General features: G+C 37.2%; 1 protein-coding gene across 1 annotated transcript in view; it reads right to left on the bottom strand.

Annotated features, from left to right (window-relative positions):
- The window catches only part of LOC114467146 (uncharacterized), a 70,636-nt gene that overhangs the window by 16,236 nt on the left and 30,425 nt on the right, over positions 1-23,975 (bottom strand). The window contains 5 exon segments of the mRNA XM_074783812.1: positions 205-369; positions 2,102-2,532; positions 2,649-2,739; positions 4,123-4,177; positions 10,700-10,910. Coding sequence (XP_074639913.1) covers positions 205-369; positions 2,102-2,532; positions 2,649-2,739; positions 4,123-4,177; positions 10,700-10,830 — 873 coding nt within the window. The 5' untranslated portion in view covers positions 10,831-10,910.

The following is a 23,975-nucleotide window of genomic DNA, read 5'->3' as shown; positions in this document are numbered from 1 at the left end:
GTCTCTGTATCTATTTGTATATTACATGTGTACACACTCCTCGGTTATGATTGCAAATATTTATTTATTAGCTCATAAATGTTCCCTCAGAACACAAAATATATGATTAATAGTAAACTTAGCACAAGTCGTGTCAGAAATGTTCATATGGCAATAATCGTGAGCTTTATTTTGTGAATCCAAAACATGCAGAGCTGTATTCACCTTTCTGAATTTCCGTATGGATGCGTACTCGGCTCCAGATGGATCATGAGTGGACAAGGAATTGACAGAAGATAAAGGAGACCTGCTGACCACATTCGCCCCGTTACCTCTTCCAGTCACTGGTCCATTACCAGTGCCGTTCCCTCTGCCTTGTCCTCTCCCAGTCTGTGAAAACAAGAAGCAAACACAATATGCTACAATATCCATCCGTCATCCAACCATTTCATTAAAAAAAATGGACAAAAAGTGTTTTAAAAAGACAATTTCAGACAGAAAGTTTATCAGTGTTGATTTTTGGCCACCCCGTCACAATGAATTGCATTTTTCTGCAGCATTAAAAGGAGCTCACTGGGTGACATAAACATTAGGGGTGAGATGATAGTTCATAAAACAATACAAAAGACAATGATGGGCACGCAATAACGATACAATAGGTTTTGGAAATGGAAATAAGACCAATTAAATGCAGTTGGAAAAATATCCATGTTTTATTTCACTTTAAGTCTGGGCATACTTACTAGGGGTGTCCCGATCCGTTATTAATATGGAATATTGGTCCGATATCAGCCAGAAAACGAATATCGGATTTTATCGGACTGCATCTACAATCTCGATATATATTATATTATATTTATTCAATTGTAAAATACTGTAGATATTATGATGAAGGAAGGTATGTAATCAATTAGTTAATAATAAATGGGTCAGTTTTTCTCATACCTACTGTTACTGACTATTGTTCTGTTTGAGTAACATCACTTGATCAAGCCTTTTCTAACATTCCACACTACAAAATAAGTAATAAAAGTATGTATGATTCGTGCTGGTATCGTATCGTATTGACCCATGTGTAAGGTTGCAATATCGGTATCGTATCGGAATTGGAAAAGTTGCATCGGGACATCCCAAATACTTACACACTTACTCTGGCTATGATCTTTTTTAAATAAGACTGTAAATAGAACAGAAAAACAGAGACTGACAATTCATGCCTGTCTAAAATAAAAAAAAACAAATTATGTCCTCATCATAATATTCTTCAAAAAAGAGACAGCATGTGTGAGTGAGTTCCATAGTATGACTTGTTTAGGGGAAGGTCTGGGTTAGGACACACTCAGCACTGTGATTTTCATACTGTTTGGAGAAGTAGTGAAAGCAGCGACTCCTAAAACCAGTATTTTAATAAAAATATATTATAGGCGAAATTGTGATATTCTATATCGCCAAAATAGAAAACTCAGTATATCTTGAGTTTTTATATGCTTTGCTATACCACTTATCAACAATAGATTTTGTGACATTTTAATATTCCCACCTTCAATAAAAATTATGCGCAAATGTTCTGGAAAAAGAATAAATAGCTGGTGTAAATCTTTAATATGGAAACATTCTACATCAATGTATGTGTGTGTGTGTGTGTGTGTGTGTGCGTGTGCGCGTGTGTGTGTGTATGTGCGTGTGTGTGTGTGTGTGCGTGTGTGTTTGTGTGTGTGTGTGTGTGTGTGTGTGTGTGTGTGCGTGTGTGTGTGTGTACGTAGATTATAGGTGGGGAAAAATTTAAATGACTAACATTATTGTATCCTAGTTTTCAGTTCAATTCACTTCAAAAAATCTTGATTTTGTTACAAATTTTTGTGTAATTTAGAGGAATTTGGTGGAATTGTTTGATGAATTGATGAATATTTGTGGGAAAAAAAGTTATTTCCATAATTTGCAATTGCATTCATGTGATATAAACAAAGGAAAAATGCAAGCCCCTAAAAATATCTCGACAACTGAATGATTTGGTAATTTACACAATAATTCATGTTTTCTCCTGCGGGCTGAATTGGATGCTCTTAAGGGCCAAATTTGGCCCGCGGGCCTTAAGTTTGACACATGTGGTGCAGGTACTTACATTCCCGTTTCCAGTCCGAGCCCCGTTGGGGTGAGCTGGGGGACTCTGAGCCGCTCTGACTGAAGCTGGGGTGCTGCTGGAGGATGTGGACGGTGCTGCTGATGTTACCTTGGGGGTCACGTCACCCCCTCGCACTCCCACGCTCTCATACAGGCCATCATCCAGGTAATGGGTCGGGGTGGGGTTTTTCCGCACTCCCACCTCAGTATAGGTGTGATCTCTGGGTTCCCCCCCTCCTCCTCCTCCTCCTCCTCCAGCTGACACCACCTCCTCTCCTGTTTCTCCTCCATCACCTCCTCCCTGGCTGGAGCCCTGGGGGCTGGTGGGAATCTGAGGGAGTTGGCGTCCGTGTGAGGGCCTCAGGTCGGTCTGTGAGCGCCGGCTGTGGAGGAGCAGCAGATCCATACTGGCCGGGCGGCTCTTGCTAACTGCTGCACAGCAAAGGAAGGAGGACAAAAAGACGAAGGGACTGAAGCATGGAAATGAAACGGCTTCAGGCTGCTTGTAATTCACCGTCACATTCAGAATTTCAATATTCAACACTTACAGTTCCCATTGCAGGGAAAGCGGTTGATCTCGTGCAGCTTGGTGTCAGATTTGCTCATTGAGTTCAGATTAGGGTGTCGAAGTGTGCCCTGCTGTCATACACACACATACGTGATTACCAACATGGATTATGTGTGCGTCATTCTGTACAATCAGGCTGTGTTTGAAATGGCATACTACGCACTATGCACTACAAACTCAATGAGTATATAGTGTCTACTACAGGGGTCACCAACCTTTCTGAAACTACAAGCTCCATCAAACGTACTGAATCATCTGAAGGACTACCGGTTTGATATACAACTTTTAAATACTAAATTGTCACGGTTTCACTTTTATTAAAGGGTAAGACAATAAAGAAAACTAGTAGTAACTTAGAATGATAGGAAATATTTCAACATGCAACACTTTTTTTTTCTACATTCGAGAAATAGTTTCATTTTCATTACATTTCATAGGAAATGTTCGTCCCTATTTTACTAGCCACTAACTAACAACTTTTGTTTAAAACATGTAACATTTGTACAATTTAACAATTTTGTAATATTTTACAAAAATCCACTTTGCATTTTACATCTTATAAAAATTAGCAGTTTCTTACATAAAATCCAATCTACACTTACATTTTACCCATTGTTTGCGTAAAAATAAACATTTATAGATGGCAAATTTAATACAAAAACTTATCAAGTGAAGCAGTGATGATGTCAGATGATGTCAGAATTCTACAGTGTACTGAAGAACTATTACTTCAGTACAGTGAGGATTTCCTTGATCTGGGTAAGAACTGCTATTTCTTTCCACCACATTACCACAAAAACACATTCTCAAAGACTACACAGTGTAACCTTATTGTATAATGATTTACATCTGTTTTATACCCACACAGAAACAAATCAAGCACCTCCAGCTATGATTTAACCCAACCCTCATCGACTGTCATAGCACCACCTATTGGCAAAAGGAAATCATGGGCATCGCATTTGCAAAGAACATTGCAGGAAAGTTTATGATATAATCCTTGAAAATGGTCATCTACGTCTCAACACTTCAACATTTCTGCCACGCCCCGACATGCAACACATCTCAACGTGCGCCACATCCCGACATGCATGTGGGTGTGAGGGCCCGTTCATCGCTGCTTGCAGCTTTAATTGTAATTTAACTTCAGTAATTGAGAACGTAATTGCAAATTACTTTCTGAGAATAAAAAAAAATTATTGTAATTTAATTGTAATTGAACATGGGTAGTTGAAAATGTAATTGTAACTGTAACCAATACATTACACATCTGGGTATTTTTCACGTACTCAATCTTTCTATACTATCTAATGTGAATGCACTACATACATTTTTACGTGAGACTTAGTATGAGTAGTATGAGTAATATGTTAGTATGCGATTTTCAAAAACAGTCTCAATCTGCAGGCGTAGATAAAGACGGAGGAAGAAGAGAGAATAAATGTGCATCTCACCATGTTTACAGATGTCCCTTTCTCTCCAGCCGGTGGGTGCTTGCTCTTGCTTTTTCTGACAAAACATCAAAGTAAGGAAGGTCAACAGAAGCCATTGGACACCCTCAGCAGCAGCACAGATAGATACTATCTATATACTATCAGCATCCACCACAAGCCAGGGCGTAAAAGTCCTTGGTTGATGACATAAGCACAGTGGATGAAGCATGACTCACTATTTGAAAGCAGACGACCTTCAGAGAAGTTTTTTATCCTCGAACAAAGCAAACATACTTACTTTTCAGTCATTTCCATATGCCGCTTTCATTTTCTTGTTGATAGGGTGGCCTATCCCATGATACCATAAAAGATTAGAGGACTATTTTTAGTATTCGACTAAGCAACAAAAAATAATAGCAAACTCATAACAGGATTCGTATCTCAGAGAAAAGAGAGTCAAGAGTCACATTGTATAATAAAAATACAATAAATTATGTCTATTAGTTTTAGTGTCAGGTTTCATACAGCTCAGTTACAGTCTGTGTTACATGTACAATATTTTTAAGTAGGGATGTAATGATTAATCACAAGGCAGTTAAAAATCGATTCATAGGTATCACGATTCATATTAATTTTCTGAAAATTGAATTGCAGTACTTTTTTTAAAACTTCTCTTGTCCAAATGCTGAGGCGGGGGGGGGGGAATCTGCTACTACTTTCTTTCTGGCCACCTTCTACTCTTAAACATGTTCATAAATGATTCCTTACCACTTTAGCACCGAAAAAATATCTGTAATATTACGTGAATATCTGTAAAAGTCACGTTTTTCTATTAGCATCTCTTCTTCACTGCACAGAATAGCTGCATCCCAACCGACCACTGGGTTACCAGCGTCCTCTGTTGTTCCAAACAAATATCTGAAGTAAATACAGTGCTGACTGTTTTTTCTTTAAAGTACAATTGTTAAGGCACAAAATACATTTTCAGTTGCACTTTTAAAAAGAAAAAGAACCATTAAGCAGTTTTGCATTGTTTACTATAGAACCAGAATTTAAATTAATAGGCTTCTTCTTCATTTGTATTATTCCTTTATTTATTTCATTCTAGATTTATTTATAGTTAAATTGCATTGTTTTGAATAGCTTATAATACAGTATTTTCAATTTTTTTTTTTCTCAAAAAAAATAATGGAATATTTTTCAGTCATCATTTGTCTACAGTCCCATTTTGTAAAATAAATTGTGAAAGAATTGTATTGTGAACCCAGTATCGGGAGTTGAGTGAATCGCTACATCCCTATTTTTAAGTGATAATATAATCCGCTTTGCTGAAAATATTGAACTTTTTGTTTGAGTACCTAATACTTTTCACATTCAAAACAGTTGTTTTTAGGCAGATAACCTTTAAAAGTATAGCATTTTCATATATTGGGGGTCAACATATGTTTCAGTCATTAGATTTTCAATTCAGAAAAAAAAATTAAAAAGCTAATTTTCATTTTAAAAGTCAATAGTTCAGAGATTTTTTTTATCGGAGTCGAGAAGGGATGAACAAAACTGTAAAAAACATTTTCATTTTCTGTTTCAAAAACAAAACTAAATATTTTTCATATGGCGCAACCGCACGTTAACGTTTTCAAAGAAAGAGTACATCTGAGGGCGGTGTTGTGTTTCTAGCAAGAGGACCAAAATATGACTTCTAACCTGTGGTTTCTCGAGACCAGACCTTACTATGAACTATGGGATTTTTGACATGGCATAACAAGACTTGTTATCTGCAGAAATCGCTGCATGCAAATCACACCAAAGAGTGGGTGGAAAAAGTTGCATGCAATCACGTCGTCTTCCCTGAGACACACTTTTTTTATTGTTTCAAAAAACAACTTCTGTTACACAGCAGCTGAAAGTTTTCCTCTCTACACAGCACCGTCCTCAAACACGCTCTTACTTTGAAAACAGCAACTTCTTTTTTTTTTTTTGTCTCTGTCTTCTAACATTTCATTTTTTGTTTTTTAAAAACAGAAAATCAACTGGTTTCAAAAGTTTAATTTATCCCTTCTTTACCCTTATACAGAAAAGTGTCTTGAAATTCAGTTTTTAATATCTTTTTTCTGAATGAAAAATCCAATGACCAAAACATGCACTAGCAAACAGTAATAGATTTATATTACTAGAACATAGTGACTTTACCAAAGAAATGTAGCCTGTGTTCCTAAAGCTATAAAAGCAGAGCCACATTTAGCATTTCACACACATTAGTGTAACGCTAGTGTTTTTCAACCTTGGGTTTTAAATTCCAAGGACCCCATGTGGGGTCGCCTGAAATGTCTAGTAAATGATTAAATTAATGACTGAATAAAAAACATTTAATATCTAGTTTAAAAAAATAATAATTAAAACACAACACACACTGTTAAACAAATATAAATCTAGTTTAAATAAAATGCACTATGAAGAAAAGAAGAAAGAGGAAAAATGAAATGAAATAAATCAATATGTTAAATAGAAAATGAAAATATTTGAGCTGGCACATCTTGTCACTTTGTGCATAAATCCTGGTTAATCAGTATTTGTTACACAGTATAACAAACATGATTAAAAACCAATGAACATGAATAAAAGTATTTGGGGTTGCTAAAAATGTGTGATATAAAAATGGGGTCATGATACAAAAATGGGAGGGAACCACCACATTAAACTGACCAACAGCACTACATAAACTATTTAATTTACCTTTTTCTCTTAACAATGATTCAGTACTTAACATATGATGCTGTCTGGTCTGTGTTGCCAGATAGAACTGGTAATTCTACCCATAAACAGCCAAAACTCCACCAAAATGCAGCGTACACCACCTGATTCGGGCACTTTAAACCCAACCTGGCAACACAGCTTCTGCAGAGCTTCACTCTTCTGTCTCTGCTTGGCTGTTTGACACTTTCTTCACTTACAGTCTTATTTCCCCGTAAAAAGGACATTTATTTATTGTTTACTTATTTATTGTATTCAGGCCTATTAGTTTTTTATGGAAGCCACTAAAAAATCACTAGGGCAAGTCATAATTATGAGTTAGTAAAGTCATAATTATGAGAAAATCATTTTCAATGTAAATTTGCAACAATAAAATAACATATAAAAATGTGACGGAATAATTTTTGCAATAAAGACTTATTTATGTACTATTTTCTACACTATGTACCATGTGTTGAATTCTAAGAACTGAATAAACAGCCAAATTATGTTAAGAATGAAATATTACTTTAAGTAATTATGACTTTCTATTTCATAATTATGACTTCACTAACTCATAAATGACTTGCCATGGCGATTTTGATTTATTTTATAGTGGTGGAAATCAAATTAAATGGAATAGAAAACAGGGATTGTGTCAAAAGGAGGATATATGAGCATTAAGTATCAAGTACACTGTACATCATTAATGCTCCCCTGAGACACCGTAACTATAGGAAACAGTTGATATGGTGAAAGAGTGACGAAATGAAGTGAGAAAACAAAAGCTCCAAGGTGCAGGTGAGAAGGTGACAACACCTCTGTGTTCATTATTCCTCTCTCACCTAGGATCTGCATCAGTGAATGCGTGATTCTTTAACACAGTTAAGAAGTAAAATGTAGCTATTTATAAGTTCCACTGAGGAGAAGAAATCGTACATTCTTCTTATAACCAAATAGTTTAGAAAACTCCTTAGTTGCATATTTTTAGCAAATCCACATTTTGTGTCATCGTAATATTTTCTTTAAAGACGTATGACCATTAGGAGAAAAGTGTAGAGATGATTTCCTGATCTCTGCACAAAGCAGATGTTTAACAGACAAAAGGCAGAAACACATGTAATACACATTTTCCTTCACCATGTACTAAACCCACGGTTGGAATAACTCATACTTGTACCTGCCAAAGTTCAAGTTCCTTATAACGCGGCAATAGTGTGATTTTAATGCCACGACAAAGGCAGCTTTGACATTTCTCTACATCCTTATCTGAGTAACCCATGGCAACCAAGCCACAGTGCTGCCTCTGATTGGTCCCTGAAGGGTTTGGAAAAGAAGAAAAAAAAACAGATGTAGGCTGTTGGGCTGCCTACGTTGACTTGGTCCTGAATGCTTGGCTTAAGAGTCTGATGGCTTTTTTTTTTTAAGGGGGAAAGATGTCCCACTGCTCCAGGCTGCAGCGCAGCTCAGACTCAGAATGATGACATGAGGCTGTTCTGGGTTTGTCCTGTAAAAGGTTCTTCATCTGATTTGACACTGGCAGACATTAACATTCATTACTGTTCCTCCTCTCAAATGGAAACAGAGACGTAGATTTATGAAGTGGAGACTTTCTCAGTCATTATGATCATTTGACTTCAGCGCACTGTTTCACATCTTTGTTCTGATATGAGGAAGAGGGAATTTTTTGTTCCCTGCATTAGAGAAGGAGCTAAAGGCACAACTGGATCCTCGTTTTAGACGCGACCTAAAAAGTAACACAACGCTGAATGAACATATCTAGAATATTGTGGTGGTAAAAAAAATTATACACATAAATAAAAGCTATTAATTTCAGTTATTAGGTGTACTGGAATGAAACAAAAACACTATATATACTATAAAACATGCACAGCCGAAGAGGAAAAAAAGTTTCTTAAAAACTTAAACATTTAATCAACGTTTTTCTGAATACCATATCAATAGGCTGTACAATACCACCATCTGCATTTAAGAGTTTGAATAGTTCATAGATGGCACACAAACATGTGGCCCTTCAAAATAAAACATTTTTGGTAACACTTTACATGAAGTTTTATACATAAGGCTGACATTACACTGTCATTATATTCACTAGCATGAAGAAGACATCATGAAGGCTATCATCAAGTGTTGTACGCTAAATTATGACACATTTAGCTACATTTTGACACCTTTAGAGCTATGTTGGCATTTTTTGGGTTAGGTGGAGGGATCTAGTGGGGTTAGGTAGGGTTAGGGTTAAGATTAGGGTAAACACTTAATGACAGCCTTCATGACACCTTATTCATACTAATGACAGGCGTCATGTCATAATAATGACAGCGTAATGTCAGCCTTTATGTATAAAACTTCAAGTAAACTGTTACCACAGGTGGTACACTAGTGTACACTAGTTAAAATTGCTACTTCTCTGTTATTCGTGAACTGATCGGGCGGATATTTGATACGTATAATCTATGAATGTGTACGCGTCGACGTTCAGAGCCCAATTTTTGATTTGGGGCCCAGGGGGGGAGTCAATTTCTCATTTATTTGTGAGTCAAATATTATGACGGTTAGTGGTACCAAATCATTGGCACATACCAATATCTACTGTAAATGTGGCCAAATACACCGTACGTGTCACAGGGGCGCCAGGGGGCCTAATTTTTCAAATGACTACTCCTCCGTTAGTTCCTGTTCGATCGGAATGCAGTTTGGTATGAATACTCTATGAATTAATATGATTAGACGCTCTAGCCCCTTTTTTTAAAAAATGAGGCCCGGGGGCCCTTCGCCCATTTCCGGTCATTTCCAAATTTATGGGAACATAGTCATGTGATATAATGTTTCAAAGGTAATTCAAAGTAGATTACGATTATGCCTCACACAATTCAATTCGGGGCCCAAGGGCCCTGGGGGCCCACCTCCACTATCTGACACAGGTCAGATAGTGGAGCCCAGAGCTCACAGTAAACATGGTGATGCTGCTTTTAGTTGTTATGCTGCAAAGAAGTGGAACAAACTGCCAGCAGAGCTGAAGTCAGCATCCAATGTGAAAATTTTTAAATCAAAGTTAAAGGCACTTTTTTTCTCTACTGCATATGATTGAGAGAGAGATTTTTTGTCATGTTGTTGATGTAATGATGATTTTAATTGATTTTACTGATGATTTTAAATGTTCTTATTCATTTTAAACAATTGAATGTTTTATCATGTAAAGCACATTGAGTTGCCTTGTGTATGAAATGCGCTATACAAATAAATTTGCCTTGCCTTGCCTTGCCTTTTCCGGTAATTTCTACATTCATCGGAACATAGTCATGTTATATATCGTTTCAAAGGAAATTCAATGTAGATTACGATTTTGCATCACACAATATGATTTGTTTTACTTGGAGGAACCGAGTCATTTGACTGAATTCTCGGGAAGGAGGTGCGTGCTATTCAGCGAGGAGATGTTCCGCGGGCCCGACCGTAGTTCATCCAAACTTGTTTTCTAAACTCTCGTAAAATCCCAGAGAGCACTTTAACATTGAGTTGTTATACTGCAGGGCAGGGTTCATCCTGGACCGTTTTCCATTCTATTTATAGGACCAACACACACTGATGGATGAGCTCAGGCCACCAGCAGGATTCAAACCTACAATCTTTGTACATTGAGGCAGCATGGGCCAGTAAACAAGATCAGGACTCTTTTAATTGTCATTGAATTTATATTATATATATCTATATCTGTTTGTAACTGAAAACTGAAAGAGATGAGCATAACAATCATGGAACCCTTGGTTGCACAGATGAGAAAACAGTTCGTTTTAATGTTAGTTTTTACTTCTTCCTGAATTTTTTTGGTAAATGACAGCCTCACCTTTGGCATCCCACGCAGACGAGCACAATGAGGATGGTGACCACAAAGGCTGAAGCTGCTGCGATGGCTCCCAGGAGCAGCAGGTTCTGGTAGGGATGCTCCTCTTCATTTGATGATTCGCTCCCATCCATGACACCCACTCCGTCGTGCACTGAAACCTCTCAGTTACGCAAGCTCAAACTCTGAAGCTCAGCCGTCAACTCAGGAAAACCTGCAGACACACCAGGGCACGAAAAGAGAAGTTGAAAAAAAAATAACGAGTGACATTAGCGATAAGACAACACTAACACAAACTTGAGGAGGATTGTGTGTTTGGTTTGCCACTGGCATTTTGTCACTTCTCTCTTCGGGTTTCTATTTTCGACTCAGAATTGCAGAGAAAATAGAGCACCTTACAAGTCAGCCTGAGCGAGCGTGCCAAAAAACGGTTGATCATTATCTTTATGAGTTTTAAATAAAGATCAAACAACACAGAGACATTTCATCAAGTAGAGCAGAAAGCATTTAGTGTTACTTTCAAAAGAATAACCACCAAGAGACATTTTTCACTGATACGAGGACCAAACCCACTACTGTTAAACTGTATTTCCACTCAGCTCTTACACAGATTTAATTCTTTACACAGCAAAACAAACTCAATGTCCATCATTTTGTATACTTCAACATTTTTAGGCAAAGGGCAGTCAAAGGAAAGCGGCATTTTCAAAATAAATCACCTGGAGCAAACATGAAAATAAAATTTGATTCCATTCTTTAAAACTTTATTCCACTGTGGCCTAATGGTTTGATTCATTTATTTACCTTTTTACATTTCAAATTCCGTCCTTCGCTTAGTTATAAGAAAAGCTTTCGTTTCATTTCCACAATTTTTAATTATTTTTACAATGCATTGCCTTTTTCTTCTATCTTGGCTGCATATGTTCTCAAAGGTTAACATTACATATCGTGCAACATTTTTGTGACAGCTATGCAATTTTTATTCTTGCAAAAAAAAAATCAATGTACTAGAATAATGCAGACATAGGTAACTAGTGGCCCAGGGGCCACATGTGGCCCTCGGTCTAATTTTGTGCGGCCCCTAAAACACACAAACTCCAGAAAATGACAACAAAATGTACAAAATCTCAACAATATATACAAAAGGAGTTCAAAGACACACAAAATGCCAACAAAATTGCACAAAATGACAGAAAAATACAACAATAACTAAAAATATAACAAAAACACACATGACTTGAAAAACACACAAAAAGGTAACAAATATTCACCATATTGACAAGAAAAAAGACAAAATGAATTCAAAAACACAGAAGCACAAGAAAACCCAGACAAAAGGACTACAATGACCAAACCCTTTGTTCTTTCCTGTATTAATGCTCAGATTGGTCATTATTCTAAATGCTAACATAAATGTTGATAATGTGTCCCTCGGATCAGACAATCACATATTTGTGGACCCCGCTCAGATAGAAGTCGCCCATCTCTGCAATAATGCATCTTCAGATAAAAAGCCGGATTACATATTCTGGGAATCCTTATTATCTAAAATAAATGAGAAACATTTTCACATCACGTCAGAGTATTATTATCATTTTTCTGCTCTACTTTTTAATTCAGTTTTTTTTTAAAGACCCATTTTAGCACAGATATAAAATATTCAGCAAATGCAAATCTGTTAAATACATGGCGCTTCTTTTTTTTTCTCTTTTCAGTGCAGATATTTGCAAAAATGTGGTGGTTCACCATGAAATTCCTTCTTTTTTACTATAATAAAGTGTAATTCTCTCCAAACAAATTGAAAAAGATAATTTAGGATATGAAGAAAACAAATCCAAAGCCACTTCTATGTAGCCCTGTGTATTTAACGTGTATAAATTATTCTTACTAAGAGAATACCACATGATCAGGCTTTCTGTTTTCCTATGTCATCTCTACTTTACTTCCTCTGTCACCCTTTCTTTCTCTTCTGATCACTTCTCCTCCTCGTCCTCCTCTTCTCTCACACTGCCTGTTTGCCTGACCCTGCAGATATGTGAGGCGATGCAAGGCGAATGAATTAGCAGAGCCGAGGCCTCAGACATCCCTTTATGAAAAAGACAGACAGGCAGGCAGTGAGGGAAGCTGAGCACAACACAGCGGGGGAAAGAACTGGAAGACAGTGATTGAAAAAGGGAATGGTATGGGAGTGATGATCAGACACAGGAGCAAATGAGTGGGATGAAAGGTGGGAGAAGATGCGGGAAGACAAAGAAAGGTAGAGAAAAGAGGGAAGAAGGCAGAGTGTGGGGGGGGAGCGTGATGAGGAGAGATGAAGACGGGTAGGGAAGAAAAAAAAAAGAAGCAGGAAAGCCTCAGAGAACGTGTGATGGGAGGCAGAGAACGAGGCAAGGAGAAGGAGGTCATCAGCGGTCTGAGTCTGCCTGCCTGCATTTTGTCAGCCTGCTTTTTCTGAAATATTAAGAGGAGAAACACATGCTGCCTCTCTGAACTACACAATGCAAAATGGAAGCACATGTCGCGTGGCGTCTGCAAAGGCATGTGAAGCACAGGAGTGGTGAGAAAAAAAAAAAAAAGATTCCGAGGGAGGAGGAGAAGCAGTTCCTGCTCAACACCCTGCGGCGGCAACGCTCGGTGGTGACACACAGCGAGGGCGCTTTAGTGTTTATTTCAGCATCTGTCTTCATTTCAGAAGATTGTGAGTGAAATGATGACAGTGATAATAACACCATATTGAGCACAGTGGTGGATGCTTGACTGGTGTCGGCTGCTGGTAATTACAATAGAGATGTGAGTGATGACGACGGGTGCAGATACCAATACTGACGGTGATAATGAGGCCACAGTGAGAGTTGAACAGAGATACAAAAGTGGCGGATGCAAGCAGGAGGTTTAGAGCCCTGTGCAGCAGTGCAACCTGACCACAGGGTGGGAGGTTTCCTCTCAAACACACACATACACACAAACACACACACACACACACAACAGACAATCATTTGTGTATGTGTGTTGCTGGGTATGGATTACACAATAGCTTTGTGGCATAAAGTGAACCATTTGTCAGACCTTCAACGTACTCTGCAGCCTACTTATTTTGCAATATCCACTAAACCAAAGCTAATTATAGATTCACACTCAGCAGTGTTGAATAATATGTGCACATTTTTTTTTACATGCACCTAAAAGGCATTAGCATCCGTTTTGTTCCCTGGCTTTACAAGACAGAACAGCCTGTCTCAGTTTAAAAAAAGGATGAAGGAGGCGTTTTTAAATGATATGACTACACATTCTAAAATAAGATTACACATATTAAATGTAAAATAAATTGTTTTCAATTACAAAAGATGACCAAATCACTTTACAGTCTGATTCAAATTAGGGCTGGGTGATATGGACCAAAACTGGTGTCTCTATATTTTTTCTCAAAATGGCGATAATATACAATATAAATCTTGATCATTTTAAATCAAATGAAATCTGACCAGAAAGACAATTCACGATTAAATTTGCAGATGTATAATGCCGCACAGGCACATGTATTAACAAACAGCTGCACAATTTGTGCCACTTTTGGCTTTTACTCCTCTAAGGGACAGCATGTGTGAGTGAGTTCTGTAGTGGAAAATTTGTGTCAGAAATCCATCTAACTGCTTTTCACGCTGTTCTGAGAAGTAATAAAAGCAGCGACTGCTATAACAAGTATTTTGATACAAAATAATATAAAAATATATATATATATATATACCTATCGATATAGGCGATAATGTAATTTCCTATATCACCAAAATAGAAAACTCGATATATCACCCAGCCCTGATATAAATACTAATATACAAGCCAAAAATATCCTTTATCTAATAAATAATTCATTACAATTAATGCGTTTACATGCACACAGCAGCTACGCTCATAAATCGATGAAGTACCTTTTGTCTTGTCTCAGTATAAACCTATGAACCCAAACTCCAAACAAACTGCATCGGACTCTACCACGATAGGTGGCGCTGTATCCTGTATGTTAATACAATGCATGCTGATGTAGTTCTTGTTGACCCGAAGAGGAAGATAAAAATAATTTTTCATGCATTTTTCCCATAATGTGTTTCAAGACGTTCAGTAGCAGCATGAAATTGATTTCCTCGTCAGTCCAAAAGTGTGTCTTCTGCTTCAGAATGTTATTCTTTTTCCAGGGGAGAAAAAAGTGTTGCATGCTCAGATTGCAGCGCTGGATCCAAATCAAGCTACATAAACTATTAGCTAGATTAGCAACCGCATTATCTGGGTGTGTCAATCGAGCTAAGGATAAGCCAATTACAGCCGACCTGACCTGTTTAGATGTTTTACAAAATTCCGTTAACATCGGACTAAACCATTTATTCATTTTTTTCAAACCACATACAAACCAACTGGATGAATATGTCACAGTGAAGCTACATGTCCTCATTTTAGGCAAAATTAGGAAATTCTGAGTTAATGGAAAATGCAAAAATGAACTAGATTTAAAAATTGATTTTATGACAAAGTAGTTCCATGCATGTGTCCAGTGTTTGGCATAAAACAGATCCTAAAATAAACTGTGAAGAAACTATTGAAATTTAAGAAATAAGAGCAACGGGGTGATTTTTTCAGTTCATTAATGTTTTGAGATGGGCATATTAAATTCCACCACAAGGTGTAGAAAATTTGTTAATGTAATACTGTGATTTTGAGCATGCTGTGCTGCATGTTATTGTACTAATCTGCTTTTAACTAAATACTGCACAAAGACTACAGTGCGCAGCTTCAGGCAGGCAGAGCAAATTGAGTATTAAAGTTACCCTCAGCATTTAAAGGTGAATCAAAGCAATCGTCTAAAAATTAAATCAGCAATCATCATCAAAAATTAAATAAATGAGTGCAGCTGCCCCTCTTCATTATACATGCCCGAGAAGGCTTAATGATGATAATGCACAGTATAAGTTCCTCCTCCTGCATTTCTGATTGACAAGCTTCATTAAACCTGGGAGTAAACGTGAGGTCAGGGCTGCTTTCAAGACTCACATGCTTGGAATATATGCATGCACTCTTATCTTTATTTTTCATTTTAGGGATTAAATTGGTGTATCAATTTATTCAGAAATGTAATGTCTTGGGCAGGCAATTGAGAACCTGAACCAAAACAAAAGTAAAATGATAAATAATAACATTAAAATGATCTTTGCAACCCTGCACACTAGGGGTGTGTATTGCCTGCCATCTGGCGATACCATTCGTATCCCGATTACATAGGTCACGATACGATATATCCCGATGTTAAAGTATAAGGCAAATATTGCGTTCTTTTTTTTAATATATGACTTAAGGAAAAATTAATCTGTACATTTGTACATCTTCATGAGAACATTATGTATGAAATATATTTCATTGGCATATTTTACACTCAAAACATTGGCTTTAACATACCATGTGCCAACAACCTAAAATAAAAAATAACATACAATCTGCCTGTGGCTTTTAAATCAACTTTGACTTTAGTGCATCTTAACTGAGGTATACGCCTAGAACAACAAATAAATGCAGAAAGTAAAAAAAATATATATATATATATATATATATATATACGCTAGCCGGAAGGACGGAGGACGAGGACTAGTGAGTGTGAGAGCCACTATCCAGGATGAAACATCCAAGATCCATAAGTACATCAAGGACAAGGCTCCAACAGATGATGTACTCAGTGAATGTCTCAGACAATGGGGAACAGAAGATGAGGTGCTGGAGGTTCCGTCATGGGAGGACAAGCCCCAACACGGGATGTACCACCGAAACATAACTGAAGTGGCGGATATCAAGAAATCCTACCAATGGCTAGGCAGAGCCGGACTAAAGGACAGCACAGAGGCACTCATCATGGCTGCACAGGAGCAGGCCTTGAGCACCAGAGCAACAGAGGCCCAAATCTATCACACCAGACAAGACCCCAGGTGTAGACTGTGCAGAGAGGCCAATGAGACAATCCAGCACATAACTGCAGGGTGTAAGATGCTGGCAGGGAAAGCTTACATGGAGCGCCATAACCAAGTGACTGGTATAGTGTACAGGAACATCTGTGCAGAGTATGGGCTGGAAACCCCAAGGTCAAAGTGGGAAACACCTCCAAAGGTGGTAGAGAATGACCGAGCCAAGATCCTGTGGGACTTCCAGATACAGACGGACAGAATGGTAATGGTGAACCAACCAGACATTGTGGTGGTGGACAAAGAGCAGAGGAAAGCCGTTGTGGTCGACATAGCAATACCGAGTGACTGCAACATCAGGAAAAAGGAACACGAGAAACTAGAGAAATACCAGGGGCTCAGAGAAGAGTTGGAGAAAACCTGGAGGGTGAAGGCATCAGTGGTGCCCGTGGTCATTGGGGCACTCGGGGCAGTGACCCCCAAACTGGAGGAGTGGCTCCAGCAGATCCCAGGAAATACATCAGACATCTCGGTCCAGAAAAGTGCAGTTCTAGGAACAGCAAAGATACTGCGCAGAACCCTCAAGCTCCCAGGCCTCTGGTAGAGGACCCGCGGAGGGTGAGGAAGAGATTTTTTTTAATATATATATATATATATATATATATATATACTGTATGTTTTTTTTTGTTGTTTTTTTTTGGATACAAAAAAACGATATGGATGCATTTTGAATCGATCTGAGAATCGCGCGACATAATAACATTAAATATCGCCGAATCAATTTTTTTTCAACACCCCTACTGCACACAATGCACCTGCAATCCAACCCAAGCCTATGAGCAAAGAGGCTACACTGCTATTCTATTTTCAGCTCCACAGAGCGGCCCCTCTCACAAACACAATCACGTTAAATTGGTAATTGCAGCTACTGCATTAGCATTAGCATTACATCTCATCTGTCGCCAGACAAGCAGCTGTTATGTAATGAAACTGTGTCAATATTTCCCTACAGAGAGCTGTGACATTTTACACAGTATGGTGTGAAACTCAATAGAGATGCATTTTTAGAAAAAACAATCAAAGACACCCATAACAAGATTGCCTTTTTTATAAAATGAGCTCATTTGGAATAAAAAAAAAAGGAACCAGTTTGTTTTTGAATGCACTGTAATCTGAGCTCACTTACAGTAACACGTACCGTTTCTGTGCAGAAATAAGGTCCTACAAATATATGAGAAAAGCTCTTTGACTGTAAAATCAAAGCCATGTTTGCAAACCATCATCAAATCATTCATTGAGAAAATAATCTGGTTTTCCAACATTTGGCGTCACAATTACTAGGAGCTCTGATTTTATGTTTTACAATTTCCCAAATTCTATTTAAGGGATTATTATTATTATATCGAGTCACATTACATTTTTCTGTTTCTTTTCCATTTCATCATTTTCTGTTTAGATAACCTTACTGGCTCTTTAACGTCCCAAAATCATGCCAAATATGCATAAGATGTAAGACTAATGAACAATACGCCTAAGCTCTGATGCGGCAAACATCCTCCCTGGTACCTGCACTCCTATTTTTACTTTCTTTATTATTTATTTCTATTGTTTATTTCTGTAGTATTATGTTTATACAACTATATTTCTGTTGATATTTCTTTTCTTGCATGCTGCTGGCCCCCGGGGAACACATTTAGTTTTTATGGAAACATGAAAATGACAATAAAAAACCTTGAATCATGAACCTTAAAATATAGTGAATAGATTCAACTACTGGTAATCATTTTACATTTCATAAGCTTCAAATGATTTATAAAATCTGTATGGAAATCATGGTAGATTAGCACTAGCCACAATGCTAGACCCTCAGCCACCTATTTATGGGAAAAATATAGAGGAAATGTGTGATTTGTGAAACTTTGAATTTCTGCCAACAAGCGAATTACCCTCATATATTGCATTAAACCTCGTGCGGCTGTGTGATTGGTAAAATGACCACCAGTTCAACTAATACACCAACAGCTAAACCAGTGCATTTACAGATTTGAATGCAGTCTTAATAATCTGAACCAATTATTTGTCAAAACACATTCCAACATACGAATAAATACAATTCTTAATATAATGTAAAGAATAGTAGATAATATACAAATATTTAAGTGCCATAAAACACAGTGACTGTACAAAATACTATAAGTTTTCAGTGAAATGGTCCTAAAATTTTGAGACTTTAGGTTGGTTCTTTTTCTGTTGCACAATTTTTCTTCACAATATAAATGGTGATGCGACACTGCGCCCAGCAGTTCGTGTATGGTACTGCAGCAAAAATGAAGCCGAAAGATTCGATCATTAATTTACAACATTAAACAACTCATCGACGCACATTTTTGTAGTCAACATTATCAATTATGTTACGGATCATTTTTGCATTATTATACACATTGTGGTTGGTGTGAATCTCGAGACGGACAATCACATTAGGGATAGACCAATATGGATTTTTTAGGGCCTATGTCCTTACCAATTTTTTCTCCATTAGCCTTCGCCGATGACCGATACGGACTGCCGATTTTCTTGAGCTACTTTTGCTCCCTCAATTTACATAATAAAAATGACACAATGACGATAACAAATGGTACGAGTCTCAATTTTTTTCTAAAAAAAGGAACATTTATTTAAATTAACAAAGGTGATGTAGAACAAGAACAAGTAAAAAATATTTAACAAATATCAAAATCAGGTGATCAAGAACAAGTAAAAATAATTTCTGCCGATACACATAAAAAACGCAAAAATTGCCCGATAATATCGGCCAGCCGATGTATCGGCCTATCACTACTCTGCATGTATTTTCAACACGTAGTGAACAGATTGACAAAATTATGAATGGAATTGGACATATTTGTCCATTTGTCAAACTATCTAGACATTGATTCATTCATCCATTTCTGATGAAAAATAGCTTGTAAATGTGTGATATTTCCCCAAAAATGCATGTGAGGCATTTCTGTGTAAAGCACTGTTTAACAACCCAACAGTCAGCAGTGAGTGACAGTTTCTCAGATGTTTAAATAAATAAGCACAACCCGCCAAGCTCCCATTTTCACCTTTTGTCTTTCATCAATTTTACCAGATATAGTATCAGGCACATACCATATAATATATAGTGACAAACTAGATGCACTAGGAACTTAGACGTTTTTCACACAAGCCCAACTTTCACAATCAACAGAAATCTCAGCTTTCAGTGTCCCAGTTTGTCACTTACTTTAAAGGAGGTAATTCACTTTGAACATGTTTCTGTGCAGGAAACACGCTGCGATAGGAATTGACGGTGAAAACAATGTTTCAGGAATGACAAGTAACTTTTTCAAGAATGAAAACCGCTCAAAAAAAAACAACCAAGCTTCCATTATCTGTTTAAAGTTGCTGTGGCAAGTCATTAAACCTCAGACTTCCATTCTACTATAGTTGCTCTTACTGGCTAGAGATTGCCGGTGAAGACGCAGCTAATGATTGACAGAAATTAGCAGTTATAATTAATAGAAGAAGAAAAAAAAAAAGGCAAAGCAGTGGACAACACGACTGCAAATTTTTTGCGAAGCAAGTTCAGAGGAGACGAGAAATCTAATTATGTCTGTGGTAATCTCAAGCTCCGTGGGACATCGCTGCACTGCACTGTGCATACCAATAGCAGGGACGGGGAGACACAATTTAAGGCGGTAAGAGTTAGTGGAAGTGGAGAGAAAGTGCACAGGTTATCCCTGCAGCGGCTATTTTTAAGCCTCCTACACTCACATCAAAGACTGGAGTGGAGGAATTTGGAAATTCACTTTGCATGTTGATGTCAAACCCAAAATGACTTGTCAGAGGTAATCACAGAATCCATCAAGTTCACAAAAACCTGCTGAGCTTCATAATGTTGTAACCTAATAAGTACAAGAAATATGATTAGAAGTGGACCAAAAGCTTTTGGTAACCTGCCTCTGCTAATGAGTGAAAGTATTGGGTAACAAGTGAAGAGATGTCTTTTAATAATAACACAAGCCTCTCACAAATATGACTATTAATATGATAATTCATTTAGGGTGCAACAATACATGCAAAACAGTAAACTAAATTTACCTCCGATTTATTATCTAGTAGGATACTATTTGATTAAATGATGTTACACCTGGGTCATTACATGACATTTCAACAAATGGCCCATGTACTTCGGTCTGAAAAATGTCAGAAATTTTTACCAATTGTTCCGTGATTATTCAATAGGCACACTGTAAATTTTTAGTTTGATTGAATTCATTCTTTTTGAGATATGGTCTGTTCATTTTTCTTCCATTTTCAGCTTCCAATATCTCAGAAACTACATCGCATAGGACAGTGGTTCCCAAGCATGGGTACGTGTACCCCTAGGGGCACAGGAGCACATTGAAGGGGGTACTCGGAAAGATTTAACATTTAATTTAAGAATAATCAGGAAATATTCCTAGTTCTTTTTTTAGGCAATTTTTTAAACAAATTTACCACAAACTAACAATTAAACTATTGCTTAATAAAAGACTATATGTTCTTGTAATTAGGATTATTTTATGTTTGTTTGGTTTGTCTGTTTGCCTACCTACCTACCTATGCTGTAGAGACCATTTTATCACACTTCTGACAATAGGACACAATAATTAGCTATTTGCTTAACATTGAAGTAATTGCATAAAAGTTGCATGGTATTAAATAATAAAATAAAATCCACTTTAAATTACATTAATTGCTTTGAATTTGTAGATTAAGCCATAGGGAACCAATGAGTGAGACACAGTTAGGGGTTTAGGAGAGCCCACTGTTCCACAAATGAAAAAGCATATGAAATTATGGAGAGGGTATCTATGATATGAAGAGGGGGTACACGCATGATTTAACCAAAATACAAAGGGGGTACATGGGACAAAAAAGATTGGGAACCACTGGCATAGGAAACTGAAATTTGGTATAGTAATACAGCTGCACCTACTCTCTGAGAATATACAGAAATATCTACTATAAATCTAGTGGACATGCCAGTACCTCACATTTGGAGAAAAGTTTGTTTTGGGCTCAAACATGTTTGGGCCTTCAGTAAAAAACTTTGCATTTGCCTCAGCTCACTGTATTTTTATCATCTATGTACATAGACTGTTCAAATCACTGATGATTAGTCACATATATGCATTGGTTCTTGGGTGACAGTCTCATGAAATCAGAAAAAAATAATTCTTTTTTACTATATTCATTGGCCCATAACTGCATGTGTTTTAATTAAAGTATAAATATAACTCTTTATGAGACTACTTCTTCATTTTTCTTTCTTTCTTTGAGATATTTCATCACTCGCAAATATTGACAATCCTTGACATGAGGCCCTCGTAGCTATATCCTCTGTGTCTCATAATCATTTATTGTTAATTCGTTTTTCAGACCCAAGTGTTCAATACCGGGGCTTGAACCCAAATCAGTTTCCGATAGATAGGTAGGACAAACTTCATCTCTTTCACATGCAATTCAGCAACAATGATGTTCTCAAACGCCAAGTCTTGTTGGTTTATTTTTAGTGACACCGAACTTTGACATTTTAGCAGTTTTCTACGCACATTGTAGCCGCCACCACAAATAAAGAGAAACATCCTTAAAAAAGATTGCTGAACATCTTTCTTTCTCTGAGGATCAATGTGTTTGTATGAATGATTAGTGACATTTTTGTAAATAATGCCATCTATAAATCAATGATAGTGTGTACGCTTTACACGATCAGGATTTTTGGGCCGATCACCAATCAGTGAGTTTAAAAAAAACAATAACCAATCATATGAATTCAGTTTATTTTTTTAGGTAACGACCAAATTCCTTCGTTACTACCTGATACAGATTCGAGGAAAATAAAATGGTACTATTTTTCGGGACCTAAACGCTAAAATTGAAGAATTTCCATAACATTTATTGTCAGAGTGTGTGTGTGTGGGTGCGAATGAACACTCTAGTTGCTCGACCATGTGCGGAGTGAGAGAGCGTGCGTGAACGGAGCAGATCAATTATAAGCTGTATGGCGTTTTTAGTGATTGGCAAATAAACGTTGCAGCTGTTGAATTAAACCAGAGTCACATGTCAGACTCAACGACTGCTGTGTAGCAACTACAAGAGAGTTGGAGATGAAGCTGTGGAGGTAGACCACACTGCAACTACGTGAAGCCTCCACTAGCATTAGCGTTAGCATTAGCGTTCGGAGCAAATACATATTTACTGACTGTGGCGTCACAAAACCTGCTGTTGCTTATAGTTCATATTCACAGCATACCTGTCAAGTTATGAATTTGAGCCTTCCCACGCGCCCAACCAAGCTCCAGTATCCCTTATATTTTAAGATAAAAGAAATCTAAAATACCCACTTATCAAACACTTACTAAATACAATTATGTGATTATTATTTTGTGTATTTTGTTGTTGTTTGTCTGTTCTTTTTATTATTCAGTATCATTTTCTCTTATTTTATTGTCATTTTTGTGTGTTATTATTTACATTTTTGTGTATATCATTTAAATTATTCTCTCAATGTGTGTTTTTAGTATCGTTTGGTTGTTTCTTATGTCATTTTGTATGTTTCTCTGTTGTTATTGTGTATTTTGTAGTGATATTGTGTAATTTTCTTTCACTTAGCGCACCTTTGTTGTCGTTTTGTGTGTTGCTGGTAACATTTAGTACGATTATCATTTTGAACTAAAAATAAACATATTTTTTGTGCTTTCATTTGTAATTTTCTACACTCACTCTCTAAAGTACCCCCTGTAGTGCCATCACCCCCATTTTGGAAGTTGTGAGGGTTGAGCTAATATATAGTGGAGCAACTGACAGGATACAGTTTGATGCTTCTGTCTGAGCGCACAGAGGACATAAGCTACAGATAAATGGATCGTGCTGATCCTACAGACTCGTCCAAGCCAAGACCCCATTTTTCTCTCACTTAATTAACCAGAATGAGTCAGAACGAAGCAACATTCAGGATTCAGATTCATCCTTATGGGATTGGGGATCACTTTTTGTCTTTCTCTCACTCTGCTTCCCTGACTTTCTGTTTATGGTTGACTCTTGTGCTAACTTCCTTCTCATTACTCTAATGACGGTGCGTCAGTGAGCTTATGCTCACAAGTGCAGTTTGCTTTTAAACCTTTGCAGTTTGGGGATGGCACAAAAAACCACACACATGCACACAAACTCATGCAAGAGAGGGAACCAAATGAAATCACAACATCGCATGAATTATACATGCGTGTTGAAGAAAGACGTGGAAATATCAAGAAGCGTGAGCGCTGCTTATGAGC

This window comes from Gouania willdenowi, chromosome 7 (assembly GCF_900634775.1).
Source record: "Gouania willdenowi chromosome 7, fGouWil2.1, whole genome shotgun sequence".
Lineage (NCBI taxonomy): Eukaryota > Metazoa > Chordata > Actinopteri > Blenniiformes > Gobiesocidae > Gouania > Gouania willdenowi.
The sequence above is the reverse complement of the archived record's forward strand: the minus strand, read 5'-3'. Positions and strand labels throughout refer to the sequence as shown.